The following is a 13,638-nucleotide window of genomic DNA, read 5'->3' as shown; positions in this document are numbered from 1 at the left end:
TGCTCCCAGTGACTACAAAACTCTTGGATAAAAGCAAAATACTGCGGATGCTGGAAATCTAGAACAAAAACAAAAATACCTGGAACAGCACCTCATCTTCCGACTAGGCACGTTGCAGCCTTCCGGACTTAATATTGAGTTCAACAATTTCAGGTCATGAACTCTCTCCTCCATCCCCACTCCCCTTTTTCCAATAATTTATAGTTTTTTTTATTATTAATAATTTAAACACATTGTTTTTACACAGTATATTTTTTCTTTTCCCTCCTATTTTTAAATTTATTTCGATCTATTGTTTCATCTCCATCTTTTAGCCCATTTCGATCCCTTCCCCCCACCCCCACTAGGGCCATCTGCCACTAGCTTGCTTCCCTTAATGTCCCCATTAGCACATCCTTTAGATAATATCACCACCGTCAACACTCCTTTGTCCTTTTGTCTATGACATCTTTGGCAATCACGTCTTGGCCTCCACCTATCACTGGCCCAGCTCTCCTGTCTCACCCCCTTCTTCCAACTTATATTTTATCGCATTTCTATATGTCTTAGTTCTGATGAAGGGTCATCCAGACTCGAAACGTGTCAACTGTGTCCCTCTCCACGGATGCTGTCAGACCTGCTGAGTTTTTCCAGGTATTTTTGTTTTTGTACAACAAAACTCTTCTCTTGCGCCCGCTTAATGCCCGGTTTCCAAAATCAAAGAGACAGGGTATTGGTCTGTTCTGATGGCAGCTGCCCAGTGGCTGGGAGTTCAGACAATTTCTTGGTTAATAGGGGAGGAGGAGACAGGAGTCTTGAGTTTCAACCTCTGTTCGGGAATTACTGTGACCAGCACCAACCTGGACGCTGGGGAGTTAACCCCTGCGGGGGTGGAGGAAGCTGGAAGTGAAAGCACCAGTAGGACGGTGGGGCGTATTTATAACTCTTGAGTGGGATCAGGGAGGTCACCGTTATCTGGCTGCCCTTCTCCCCTCCCCCCTTCGGCCTGACTCACAGGCCAGGGGGGCAAGAGTCTTGCTCTCCCTTGACAGGTCAAACACGAAACCAATTCAGGGAAGGCAGAGCCAGGATTTGCCTCGCTCTCGCTCTCTCTTCCCCTTCCTTCTTGCTCTTGACAAGAGGGGCAACCTCTGCTCTGCAGCTCATCTTCGATCTCTAACCCCGGCCACAGGTCCCAGGCAATCAACGCACAATCCAAAATGGATCGCTTCCTTTACAGGCCGAGTGAGACACGGAGGGACGGTGGGGTGCTTGATGATGTACCGAGGGGGACAGGAAAAAGCGCAAACTGACTGAGAGAGAGAGCGCGCCTCCTGGGAACCTGTTCCTCGCATAACTTGATAATCAGAGGATTCCTGGACGAAGGAGAGTTCTGAGTGCGCCCAACACTCCGCAAAAAAACCCACCTCCAGTCAGAGGTGAAGCGAGGGGTCAAGGAGTTCATTGTGACGATCACTTTGAATCAGTCGGTGTGGCTCGTTTAATTTTTTTCCCCTTCATTCGTTAATGGGATGTAGCCACAGGAACAGGACCATTTGCTGACTGAAAATTAATATGTGAGAAATAAACCAAAACGAGATTCCACCAACCTGAAGCCGTGTTGGAAAACGAAGCCCATTTTGACACCCCTGGTCTGCTGGCAGAGAGAGAGAGAGCTGCTGTTTGGGTGATGAATGTACTTTTCGATTTAAAACATCTCCTCACTGGTTGAGCGGTCGTGCGGAGGAGGTCAAAGGGTGGCGGGGAGCAGAAAGGCCTGGTTTAAGAACATGCTGTGCCCGTGAGACAGAGACTGGTGAGCACGGAGTGAAAACAAATAGCGCACGGGCCTGTCCATTGTTTACTGTGTTTATTAATCGCGTATACAAGTTCCTCGAGTTCTGCCGTGTTGGCAATTTGTGTTCAGGTTCTTTTTTTTGTAATATAAAAACATACAAAATACATATGCAGAGACAGAAAGGAAACATTCTGGAAGCTTCCCCCACCCTCAGTCCCCAACCACATAGCCAGGCGGCCTCAAGAGTGGTTGGAAATAAAACCAGCCGGTTGGCTGACCCATTCTCCCTCCCTCCCCAACCCATACACAAAATGAGCGTAGCACCAAAGGAGCTCTGGCCACTGCACTCACTCCATGACAAACCGTGGTTCTCCACCACCACAGCACCTCCCACCCACACCCCACCACAACCCCAACCCCTCCCCCTCCCCCCCACCCCCACCCCCACCCCACCCGCTCCAGCAGCGTTGCCAAAGCCGTCGACGCCTCTACCATCTCCTCCCCGACGGGGAACGCACTCAGCTGCTGGTGCTCGGTTCCGCCGCTGCTCCCGCCACCTCCTGCGCCTCCTCCTCCTCATCCGGTGGGCAGTCCACGAAGTCTGCCAGCATGGCCGCTGTCTGGTCATCTTGGTCCTGAGGGTGGTGAGTGTTGTTTGGCAGGAAGGGGGGGGGGGAAGAAAATGCAAGGGAATGAATGAAGCAGTCATAGGAGTCTCTCTCTGGCTACAAGTGCTGCGTTCGTTAGGCAGTTTATAACCAACCCAGGAATGTGCAAAATGGGCCTTGTTGATACAGAAGAGCCACCTTGACCAGGGTGGAACACAACAGTGTCTGATGAGGCCATTCGGCCCATTGTGTCTGCCCAGATCCATACTGGAGCTGCCTGTTCTTAACTGACACCCAGGGTCATTCCAACTGGCCTCAGTCCCAAGCAATTTAACAAATGTCTCTTTCTTAAAAAAATATGCAAAGTGGCAATAAACTCCAAAATGACATGTAGAACTAAAGGAAATTTATTCTTGTGAACATTTTTAATTTCAGGACTTATACGCTGTAGGAATATAACTTTCAGTTTGGGAATTGAATTTTTAAATGCAAAATAAATAGGGAAAAGCCCAAGGTTGAGATAAAAAGGGTGTGTTTGTTTAATAAAAGGTCAGAGTTGGAAATGGGAAAAGATTAACAATGGATGGCCCCTTTCAGTCTCTTGGTGGAGATGAGATGTCTACATATCATCTTCATTAGCGGTTTAAATTGTTCATGTAATTCCCTAGATCAAAAGAAAATTGGAAAGCAACTGGTAACCAAGAGAAGTTCTTAAAGTATCCATATACTCTTCAGATTAAAGGCCAGGTTTGGGAAGGTGGTTAATTAGTCAAAATCTCTATCTGGGACATCCCCTTTATGTTGTCATTGCCGCTGGATAGGGGACAGGGGAGGTACCTTTTTGTTTTGGGTTTATCTGGGTGATTTTTCCCCCCCCCTACAGAAAACAGTTTATATCTGGAGCGGGAACAGCTTGGATACGGATACGGACAGTGAGAGAAAGCTGCCCTGAGCTGTGGACCACTAAGCAAGAAGGCAGTGAAGCCCCCATGCTTTCACTGGAGTGTCCAGAACTGTGAGGTGCTTAAAGAGGGTCGCCTGGCAGAATGCTAGTGAAAGGACCTCAAAAAAATCTCATAACTCAGAACAGCAGGAACGCTGAAAAAAAATCAAAGTGAATTCCTGAGAGCTGTGGCATGCCTTGGTTTGGTCCCAGGAGAAGTGAAGGAGCCCTCAAGATCTGAGTAAGTATAAGGGAACGCTTGGGTGGAAACAACAAGTCAAACTGGGAGCGCCCTGTTGAGATTTTCGGGGTTGAAGAACAGGTGTTTACGAAAAAATATATAGTGTTAAGTTAGTTACTTTGCTGAGCTCTTCTACAGTAATGGTTTTTGTTTAAAACACGAAACCTTGCAGCATAATTCTTTTAAGTTAATAACTGGGAATTTGAAATTATTTTAAAAAACTAATGGTCTTCCTTGAGATCATCGCTTTATAAAATTAAAATGTAAATGTTGTTCCCAGCTGGGCTGCTCACTTCAGTCGCTTTGCAGGCGGCATTACTGAAGGAAACCGTGTGCTTGCTCTCTTGGGACGCAGTTGTGCAGAGGTATGCAATAGGACTAAAGACTAGTGATGTCTACTCTAATCCAGATTCCTTCAACTGCCTTGCAAAAAATCCTCTGACTTGCTTTCAGTAAAGTATTTGATCTGTTCACTGGAGGAGCTGTTCGCTGGTAAGGCCAGCACTTGCTGTCCGCCCCTAACTGCCCCGAGATGGTGGTGGTAGTATTGAACAAGATCAGGTAACTTTCTGCGCAAAATAGATTGCTTCCAGACTTCCTTTACGCTCTCCATTTGCAGCACCTTGTTACTGATATGACCACCAGTTGCCTTTCACTATTTATCCACCTCCAATCCTTTGGCAGTTTCAACAGTCACACCGCCCTCAAAAAACGGGATTTGACCTGCCCGGTGGCAACTCACTGGTTGTGAAGTGGTTCCCGAACACCTTGAGGATTTGATCAGATGCTACACACAAAAAAATAAATGCCCCGTTCTTTCTGGTCTTATCTCCCACCCCTGCCACCAAACCCTCTCTACTCCAGTGAACACAGCCCCGGGTTCCTTTCTTTACTTAAAATCACCACCATTTACTGGGCGCCCTGGGGAATCTGTTAGACCTTATCTTTTTTTGGCCAGTGCCAACAGAGGGGGGCTGAGGAAGCCCCTCCCAGGTGCTCTGGGGTAATGAGACAGGGCTTTGCACTGGGGTGGTCTGAGCGCGAGGCCATTTCCGTCCTCGGCTGCGGTACCCCTGCCGGGTTTTCCGATGGTATCGGCTTTCGGCGGGTGCGGCTTTCACCAGAAGGTGTGGAGATCTTACCTCAGCCTCAGCAGCTTTCTCGGTCGGCGTTTCCTCCTTGCCCGGTTGGCCGCTCGCGCTCTCCTCCGCCATCCCCTCAGCGGCATCGGCGTCCTTGGCCGGGCTTCCGTCCTCGGCTTTCGCCGCCGGCTCGCCCGCGCTCGGGGCATCACCTTTATCCGAGGCCACAGCCCCGTCGGCGGCCCAGCCTTCCGGCGCCGCCACGCCCGCTTTGTCCCCGTCCGGCGCGGAGTTGGCCGCCTCCTGGCGGCGCAGCACCTCCTCCCCTTCCGGCTCCGGCTCTGCCCGTGGCGTCGCTTCCTCCCCCGCCGGTGCCGGCGTCGGCCCGGTCGCCCGCGCCTCGGCGGGCTGCTCCGCCCGCGTCTTGTCCGCCTCCGCTTTGGTCTCGCCGGCGTGCCCCCCCGGCTGGGTGGCTGGGGGTCCCTCCTGCGCCCCCTCCTCCTCCTCCTCCTCCGCCGCGCCCTCCTGCCGGGGGCGTGGGTCTTGCTGCGCGCTGTACGCCCGCGGCTTCGCTTCAGTCGGACCCTCGTCGACCGCCGCCACCCCGCCGATTTCGTCGACCTGCACCGTCAGCTCTGGGGGAGGCTCTTCCTCCTCGGACATCCCCTCCTGGTCGTGCTCGTACATCTCGTCTTCCTCGTCCTCTTCCAGCTCGTCAATCTCCTTGTAATCCATCTCGTCCTCGTCCTCCTCTTCCTCCTCCTCCTCCTCCTCCATTTCGCCTTCCTCAAAGTCCTCCTCATCCTCGTAGTCGTCCTCCTCCTCCTCGTCGTAATAGTCGTCCTCGTCCTCTGGGTACTCCTCCCCCTCTTCATCCTCGCTGCTGTTGATGTTGATGACGGTGAGGTCTTCGTCCACCTCCTGGGATTCCAGCTTCGGCTCTTCGGTGGCCGCCAGTTGGGGAGGGGACGGCGCCGGTGCCGGAGCTGGAGCCGCCGGAGCCTGGGCTTGGGTGGGGGCCGCGGACGGCACTTGGCTCTGAGAGGGCGACGCGACCACCACCTTCTCGATCTCCTCCATCTCCTCCTTCTTGGCGTCGGGCGTGGCCCCGCGCTCGGGCAGGAGCCCCTCCGGCACGATCAGGACGCTGTCGTCGGAGTCGCTCTCCAGGGAGATCTCCACGTCGGACTCCTCCTCCTTGTCGTAGCGCACGAAGACCGGCCGGTGGCCGCCGTTGCCGAACAGGGCGGCGTCCTCGTCGTCGTGCGGCGCCGCCGGGGCCTCGGTCTCCATGGGCCCCGCCTCCTCGGGGGCGTGGTTCTCCGCCGAGCTGGCGGGGGCCAGCGGCGGGGGGAAGCGCGCGGGTGCCGGCAGGCCGGCAAAGCGCCCCTGCGAGGGCAGGTCGGGCTGCGGCCGGGCCGGAGGAGCGGGGAGGTGGAACGTGGGCACTTGAGGCTGCCGGCCGGGGGCCTGCAAGTCGGGCGCCGACGGCTTGAAAGCGGCCGCGATTAGGCTGGACGTGTTGAGGGGCATTTGAAGAGAGGGCACCCGCGGGTGTATTAAGCAGTTGCAGATGACCAGTGCCTCCGAGCAAAAAGCTGAGACCTGCAAGATAAAAACGATGCAAGTTTACTGCAGGAACCTTAAGCTTCTAGGTCCCCACGCCATACTTAACCTTACTTAAGGAGGGATGTACTTGTATTGGAAGCAGTTCAGGGAAGATTCATTCGGCTGGTTCCTGGAATGAGCGTCTTTGTCTTATGGGGAAAGGTTGAGGCTGTACTCGTTGGAGTTTAGAAGAATGAGAGGTGATCCTATTGAAATTTATACATTCCTTGACAGGGTGGGATGCTGAGAGGATGTTTTCCCCCCATCATGGGAGAATCTGGAATCGGGAAGGAGGGGGCACAGTTTCAAAATAAGGCGTCTCCCCATTCAAGACACAGAGGAGGAATTTCTCCTCTCAGGGGGTTGGAATTCTCTTCCCCAGAGAGCAGTGGAGGCCGGGTCACTGAATATACCAAGGCCGAGTTGGCCAGATTTTTCATTGACAAGGGAGACAAGGGTTATGGCTGGAGGGGCCATAGATAGAGTGGACGTGGGGAAGATGTTTCCATGGGTAGGAGAGACTAGGACCCGAGGGCACAGCCTCAGAGTAAAGGGAAGACCTTTTAGAACAGAGATGAGGAGAAACTTCTTTAGCCAGAGAGTGGGCGAATCTATGGAATTCATTGCCACAGAAGGCTGTGGAGGCCAGGTCATTGAGTGTATTTAAGACCGAGATAGATAGGTTCTTGATTGGTAAGGGGATCAAAGGTTACGGGGAGAAGGCGGGAGAATGGGGTTGAGAAACTGATCAGCCATGATTGAATGGCGGAGCAGACTCGATGGGCCGAATGGCCTAATTTCTGCTCCTATGTCTTATGGCACAAGCAGGAAAGTGGAGTTGAGGCCACAAAGAGATCATACTGACTGGCAGAGCAGGTTCAAAATGTCAAATGTCTACTCCTGATCCTATTTTTTTATGCCATAATACAACTGACCATGGCCTGTGGGGCTGCCCACAGGGAGTTCCTTTAAGCTTGTATAACCTTTCATAGGCCACTCTTGGAATATGAACAGCAGTCCTGGTCACCATTGTATAAAAAAGGATACCGAGGCACTGGGGAAGGTACAAAAAGGATTTACAGGATTGGCGCCAGAACTGAGCGGTTAAACCCATCAGGAATTATTGAAGAGACTGGGCTTCCTTGCTCTAGAAAAGGGAAAACCGAAGAGTGGTCTGCCACAGGCCTTCAATATGATGGAAGGGCTCGATAGCGTAGCTAAGGAGATGTTCGCACTTGCCGGGGACAGCAGAATCTGGGTCCGAAAATTAAGATCGCCACTGATAAATCCAATCGGAAATTCAGGAGCAACTTCTTTGCCCAGAGAGTGGAACTCATCACTGCAAGGGTTGGTTGAGGCGGCTTTTCTTAAAAAAAAAATGTATTTATTCACGAGATGTCGGCGACGCTGGCTGGCAAGGCCAATATTTATTGCCCATCCCTAATTGCCCTCGAGAAGGCGGTGGCGAGCTGACACCTTGGGATGCAACTGAGTGTCTCGCTCGGCCATTTCAGAGGGTGGTTAAGAGTCAACCACATCGCTGTGGGTCTGGAGTCACACGTAGGCCAGACCGGGAAAGGACGGCAGATTTCCCTTCCCTCAAGCGAACCAGATGCATTTTTACAACAGTCCGGTCAGTTTTTATTCCAGATTTATTTAATTAATTGAATTTAAATTCCCCCAGTAGGATTGAAACTCACTTTGGCTGGACCATTTGTCCAGGGCTTGGATTAAGTTGTCCAGCAACGTAGCCACTATGCTACTGTATGTAGGAGGAGGTGGCCACTCAGCCCCTTGGGCCTGCTCCGCCATTCAACTAGATCGTGGCTGATTTTCTACCTCAATGCCACTTTCGCCGCACTATCCCCACATCCCCTTGATGGCGTGAGTATCTACAAACCTATCGATCTTTGTCTTGAACGTGCTCAATGATTCAGCTTCCACAGCCCTTCGGGATAGAGAATTCCCATCCTCTGAGTGAAGAAATTCCTCCTCGTCTCAGTCCTAAATGGCCTGCCCCTTAGTCTGAGACTGTGTCCCCTGGTTCTACACCGCACCCCACCACCCCCCACCCTAGGGTACCTCAGCATTTAACAGGAAGCTAGATAAGCACGAGGGGAAAAGGGTAGCTTACAGGTCCAACGGAGGATGGCTGCCAACCAGGCAGGCATTCAGGCCTAATTAGGTCCCCCTCTTCTTTATGGGATTGTTCACTGTGCTTAAGTTTACAAAATTTCTCGCAAAGCCTAGGGCGATTCAGGCAAAGTGGGCAGATCGCAGCGTCTGCGTCGCTCGCTTAGTGGAGAAGATGTGACCACGGCGCAGCCACAGCGCCATGACAAACAAGGTGGCCCGGCCGCAGCTCGATACTTACACCGTTCCCGTTACACGCGCGCGGACACAGATTATCGCAACAAGGAAACCTGGAACAGTGAAGCGCCCGCGCGAGCGGACGGTCCTCTGGCGTTTTACCTCGGTGTCTCCATCGTTCTGGCCCTGGCTGAACGTCCTGACGGCGCAGTGCAGCGGCGGCGGCCATCTCGAACTGGGGACCAGCAGCAGGAAGAGCAGGAGGCGGTAGAGTTCCCGCCGGCAGTCCGGGTGCAGGTAGGGGCTCACCGTGCTCGCGCCCTGCTGCAGGCGGATCAGGAGGGGCAGCACCAGCTCGTGGAGCTTCTGTGGTGGAAGAGAGCGGAAGAGGTCAGCGGAAACGGAAGCAGCTCTTAACAACGGACTTGCGACTGAAGATAATTGGAGGTGGGAGGTGGAGGGAGGTTTCACCAGGAAAAGTTGGTCTAATTGTTGCAAGGATTAAAGTCTCAAAACCCTGGTGTAAGTGTTTCTCTCTCATCCCAGCCAGGAAATCTGTTTCTCTCCCTCCTTTTTAAGGCCTCCCTCAATGCCAACCCCACCTTGAACAAGCTCGTTCCAATATCTCACGAGGCTTAGTGTCCTGAGACGCTCCTGTGTAGCAGCTCAGGGGCTGTTACTATGTTAAAGGCACTACTTAAACGCAGACTGCTGTGCTCCAATCTCTCTCTCCCCCCAGCCTCCTGATAGCAGCCTGGTACAACGCTGAGGCAGCAAATGTAAGGGAACTAGAGCCAGAATTATTATTTTTTTTTTATATATAAGGAATAGACTGAATTGTGGAAGGCACACTTGACAATTTTGCCACAAGCAAGGTTCAAAACTAGGAATGATGACCAACAACTTTGACTAAACAAAAGTGATTCAAATTGAAGGTGAGATGATACCATTGGATCTGGCCATTCGGCCCATTGTGCCTGTGCCAGCTCTTTGAAACAGCTACTCCCGATTCATCTCGCTCCCCCATTATTCATCCCCAGGGCCCCGCAAATGTTTCATTCCCAAGTATTTATCTGACGCCCTTCCCATTCAATCTGCTTCCGCCAGCCTTTCAGGCAGGGCATTCCGGATAGCGACAATTCGCCTCCTAAAACAAACCCACATCTCCCTGGTTCCTTTGTCAGTCGGGTCACTGGCTCTCCGGCCAGCGGAGAAAGTTGCTACCCGTCTATTCTATCAGAAACAACTCCTGAAGTTTCTTGGAACGATGCAGGTTGCTCCCAAAACTTTTACTTGTATCTAATTATTTAAGCTTTTCAGTACGGAACTTTAACAGCCTCTTCCCCTCCCCCCGACCCAAATGGTCACAGGAAGGGTGGGTGATGGATTCAGCCGCGGTGCCTGGGTCTGTGGCAATTCTGCCAAGCTAGAGGGCGACAAAGATCAGGTTTCAGGCCACCTTCGCAGCAGGTCAACTGCCCGCTCACCACGGTGCCGCCCGTGGGATCTTGCTGTGCACTCATCTGGCGGGCGTGCTAACCTACAAGGCCGTACCTTAACCATAGAAATATGCAGCACGGATGTGGGCCTTTCGGCCCATCCTTTCTGCGCCAGCTGACTAGGAGCCATCATCCTAATCCCACTTCCCAGTTCTTGGTCTGTAGCTGTGTGGGTGCAAGTTAACGATGAGGGTTTCTACCTCTACTGCCCTTTAAGGCAGTGAGTTTCAGATCTCCCCCCACCCACCACCACCATCTGGGTAAAAAGCTTTTCCTTTGAACCCCCTTTAAACCTCCCACCTCTTATCCTAATCTACACCCCTCGAGCAAGGGGAATAGGGCCTCCCTATCCACTCCATCTGGACCCTCGCTTAGGGTCTTTCCTCAGGCCCCTCTGTTCTGAACAAAATGCAATAATTCCTCATAATTAAAATTCTCCCGTCCAGGCAACATCTTGGTGAACATCTCCTCTGCACCCTCTCTAGTGCAATCCCATCTTTACTATAATGCGGCAGCCAGAGCTGCATGCAGTGCACCAGCTGTGGCCTAACTAGCATTTTATACAGTCCCAGCATCACCCCTCGGCTAATACAGGCATAAGCTGTCTTGACCGCCTTACTGCTCTGTCCAACAACCTTCAGGGATCTGTGCATCCCAAGGTTCCTCTGTTCCGCCTTGCTTCTCAGGATCTGACTGTTTATTGCGTATTTAAGGTATTTAATTGTCTATGAAGTCCTTTGGGGTATCCCGAGGTGGGGAAAGGTGCTTTATAAACGCGTGCGCTATTTTTAAGCTTGTGGACAGGTATCAGAAGGAACCCTGGCACACCCTGCACAGTTAAGTTACACTCACCTTGTGCGTTTCCTCCTTCAATAAGCTTCCACAGGACAGGATCACATCGCTACAGGCTGGGGGGGGGGTGGGAAAAAAACAACAAAGCAGAGAATTAGGGCCCAGATCAGCCAGTGAAAGAAGCCAATGGAGGTGCAGGCGCACAGCCCCCTAGGTCTGCATCCTCTGGACCGACTGTCAGGAGAGCCTGGTCCGAGTGTGGGCGCAGGGTCCCCTGGGGTCACGATTGCCGGGGGGCAGATCTAAGTTGGTGGCACGCGGACTCCTCCATGAATGAGCAGCCGATTTTCAATGCAGCCATTTTGGAAAACAGCTATCGGCTCAGGAGAAACCTCTTCACCCAGAGAGTGCCGAGAACGTGGAACTCGTCATCACAGGCGAATAGTGTTTAACAGCATCTGAGGGGAGGCTGGACAAACGCGTGAGGGAGGAGGGAATAGCTGGTATATTTAGACGAAGAAAGATGGGAGGAGGCTCGAGTGCAGCATGGGCTGGCTGGGCCGAACAGCCTGTTTCTGTGCATAATAAATAGGTGTAGGCCATTCGGCCCTTCGAGCCTGCTCTGCCATTCAATGAGATCAAGGCTGATCTTCCAGTTCAACACCATTTTCCTGCACTATCCTCGTATCCCTTTGATGTTTTTAATACGTAGAAATCTATCGATCTCAGTCTTGAGCATACTCAATGGCCTCTGCAGCCCTCTGGGGTAGAGAATTCTAAAGATTCGCCACCCTCTGAGTGAAGAAAATCTTCCTCATCTCAGTCCTAAATGCCCCTTATTCTGAGACTGTGCCCCCTTGGTTCTAGACCCCTCCCACAACCCCAGTCAGGGGAAACGTCCTTCCTGCAGAGACCTGGTCAAGCCCTGCAAAAATGTTGTATGTTTGACTGAGATCGCCCCTCATTCTTCTAAACTCCAGAGAACAATCCGACGCAATCCTAGTCCTCACAGATGGGGGGGGCGGTTCAGGAGCTGGGACTAAGGCACTCACACAACGCGTGCGCACACACAGTAGCTGGGAATGACTCAGGAGCTAAGGCTGAGGCAGACATGAACGTGAGCACGTTCCCAGGTTACTCTATTCGCCTCATTGACGCAAGGTTAAAATGGACGTCAGGAGTGTGACATGACCTGGTCTATAAGCTCCGCTCCCATTCTACACTCTTCGCAGCGAGGCTGGATAGGGCGAGGCCCTTCTGAAACGGATGTGAAACCGGGGCCGAACTGGTGAGGGGCAACGCGGCGAGTACCTTTCAGCGCCGCCAGGCAGACGTCGCTGTTGGCGGCCGGGTCTTGCTTCTTGTGGCCCGTCAGCGCCGCGGCGTCGGTCAGGTCCATCAGCTTTTGCTTCTTGCTGCTGTGCTTGCCGTAGTTGAGCGGCTGGGTCCCGTCCCCCGCCGGCTTGCCCGCCCGCAGCTGCAAAGGGTAAAGGTCAAAGCCTCTCAGTCAGGTTGGCGGGGGGGAGCGGGGCTTGGTCCCCGACCCGCGATAGCCCCGCGAGGCTCCAATTGGAGCCGAGGTGGGGAATGTGGGGGTGGACGACAGGGAGTGGGCGGCAACTTCCACATCCATCCCCACCACCCACCACCTCCTCCTAGTTAGAGGGGCTGAGGGAGTACGGTTAAGAAGCTACAACACCAGTAAAGGAGAAGCTGTTGATGGGTGGACATTACAGGTTTAAATTCATGGCGTGTTGAGATTACAAAACGTTACGATGCCCCAGATCTCATCATTTGAGGAAAAAGTTAATTTCTCCGACAGCAGTGCTTCCCAAACTTTTTCCCCTACTTCTACCCCATTTTAATGGCTCAGATCTCGTGTGACCCCAGAGTGAAAAAATTTGGAGGGAGGTGGGAGGGATCCGGGAGTTGAGCGTGACTTCAGCTGTCAAAATAAAACAAAACAGCAGGATAGCGACCTCCAATAACGCTCACACCTTGAACTTCAAAATGTCTCTCTAAACGTTGAACCTCCAACCCAACCCTCACATTTTAGCATGATCCCCCTCCCCCACCCACTTACGCCTCTTCCAATTGGGACTCCTGGTGATCGCTGTGACCCTAGCGCGCGTGCAGTCACTTGGAGGCTCACACCTCCCCTCCCCTCATGACCACAGCGAGCCAGGAAGAAAAATTGGCCTGAAGTATCAAGGGGCTTCGGAGCCAGTCCCAGGACGTTGCCGACAGGGTCTCCGCTCCACAGCCGTTATGGCCTGGGAACTCGGGACGAGATTTTTGGGGTCGCGTGACCCCACTGGGAGTCGTGACCCTTACCCCACTCCCTTGGAGGATTTGGCACAGAAACGGAGCCAGCCACAAGCGGCCATTCACCGAGGTGAGTCGAGTGACTGACCACCTTCCATCAGGGGACTCTCTTCTATCGAAGCCTTGGGGGAAATTTTCTTTTATCCAGAATTTTACTCTCCTCGCCAGCCGCTCTCTTACCTTCATCGTGTCCACTACCGGAGTGATGTCAGCGATCAAGTTAGCCAATAAGACGTCAGAATGGTGGAATGCCCCTTGCAGAACTCCCGAGGAAGCCCCACAGACCTTCACCCACGTCCCCAGGACCTCGTAGGCCTTGACTCTCACTGAGCTAAAAACACAATGTTGTCATTTTAGTTAACTTCTTCCTCCCCCACCACCCCACATTCATTCATGGGACATGGGCGTCGCCGATAAGGATGGCATTTACCACCCATCCTGAGTTGCCCTGGT

At 52.6% G+C, this 13,638-nt stretch overlaps 1 protein-coding gene across 2 annotated transcripts in view; it reads right to left on the bottom strand.

Moving 5' to 3' along the window:
* Positions 1-1,838: 1,838 nt before the first annotated feature.
* pelp1 (proline, glutamate and leucine rich protein 1) overlaps positions 1,839-13,638 on the bottom strand; it is a 29,737-nt gene continuing 17,937 nt past the window's right edge. For both annotated transcript variants that reach the window (XM_078533846.1, XM_078533847.1), the window contains exons 12-17: positions 13,366-13,516; positions 12,172-12,337; positions 10,921-10,976; positions 8,732-8,935; positions 4,712-6,256; positions 1,839-2,412 (exon numbers count right to left, since the gene is read on the bottom strand). In XM_078533846.1, coding sequence (XP_078389972.1) covers positions 2,296-2,412; positions 4,712-6,256; positions 8,732-8,935; positions 10,921-10,976; positions 12,172-12,337; positions 13,366-13,516 — 2,239 coding nt within the window. In that variant the 3' untranslated portion in view covers positions 1,839-2,295. The remainder of the gene's footprint in view (positions 2,413-4,711; positions 6,257-8,731; positions 8,936-10,920; positions 10,977-12,171; positions 12,338-13,365; positions 13,517-13,638) is intronic.

Source organism: Cetorhinus maximus, chromosome 34, assembly GCF_964194155.1.
Source record: "Cetorhinus maximus chromosome 34, sCetMax3.hap1.1, whole genome shotgun sequence".
Taxonomy (NCBI): domain Eukaryota; kingdom Metazoa; phylum Chordata; class Chondrichthyes; order Lamniformes; family Cetorhinidae; genus Cetorhinus; species Cetorhinus maximus.
The sequence above is the reverse complement of the archived record's forward strand: the minus strand, read 5'-3'. Positions and strand labels throughout refer to the sequence as shown.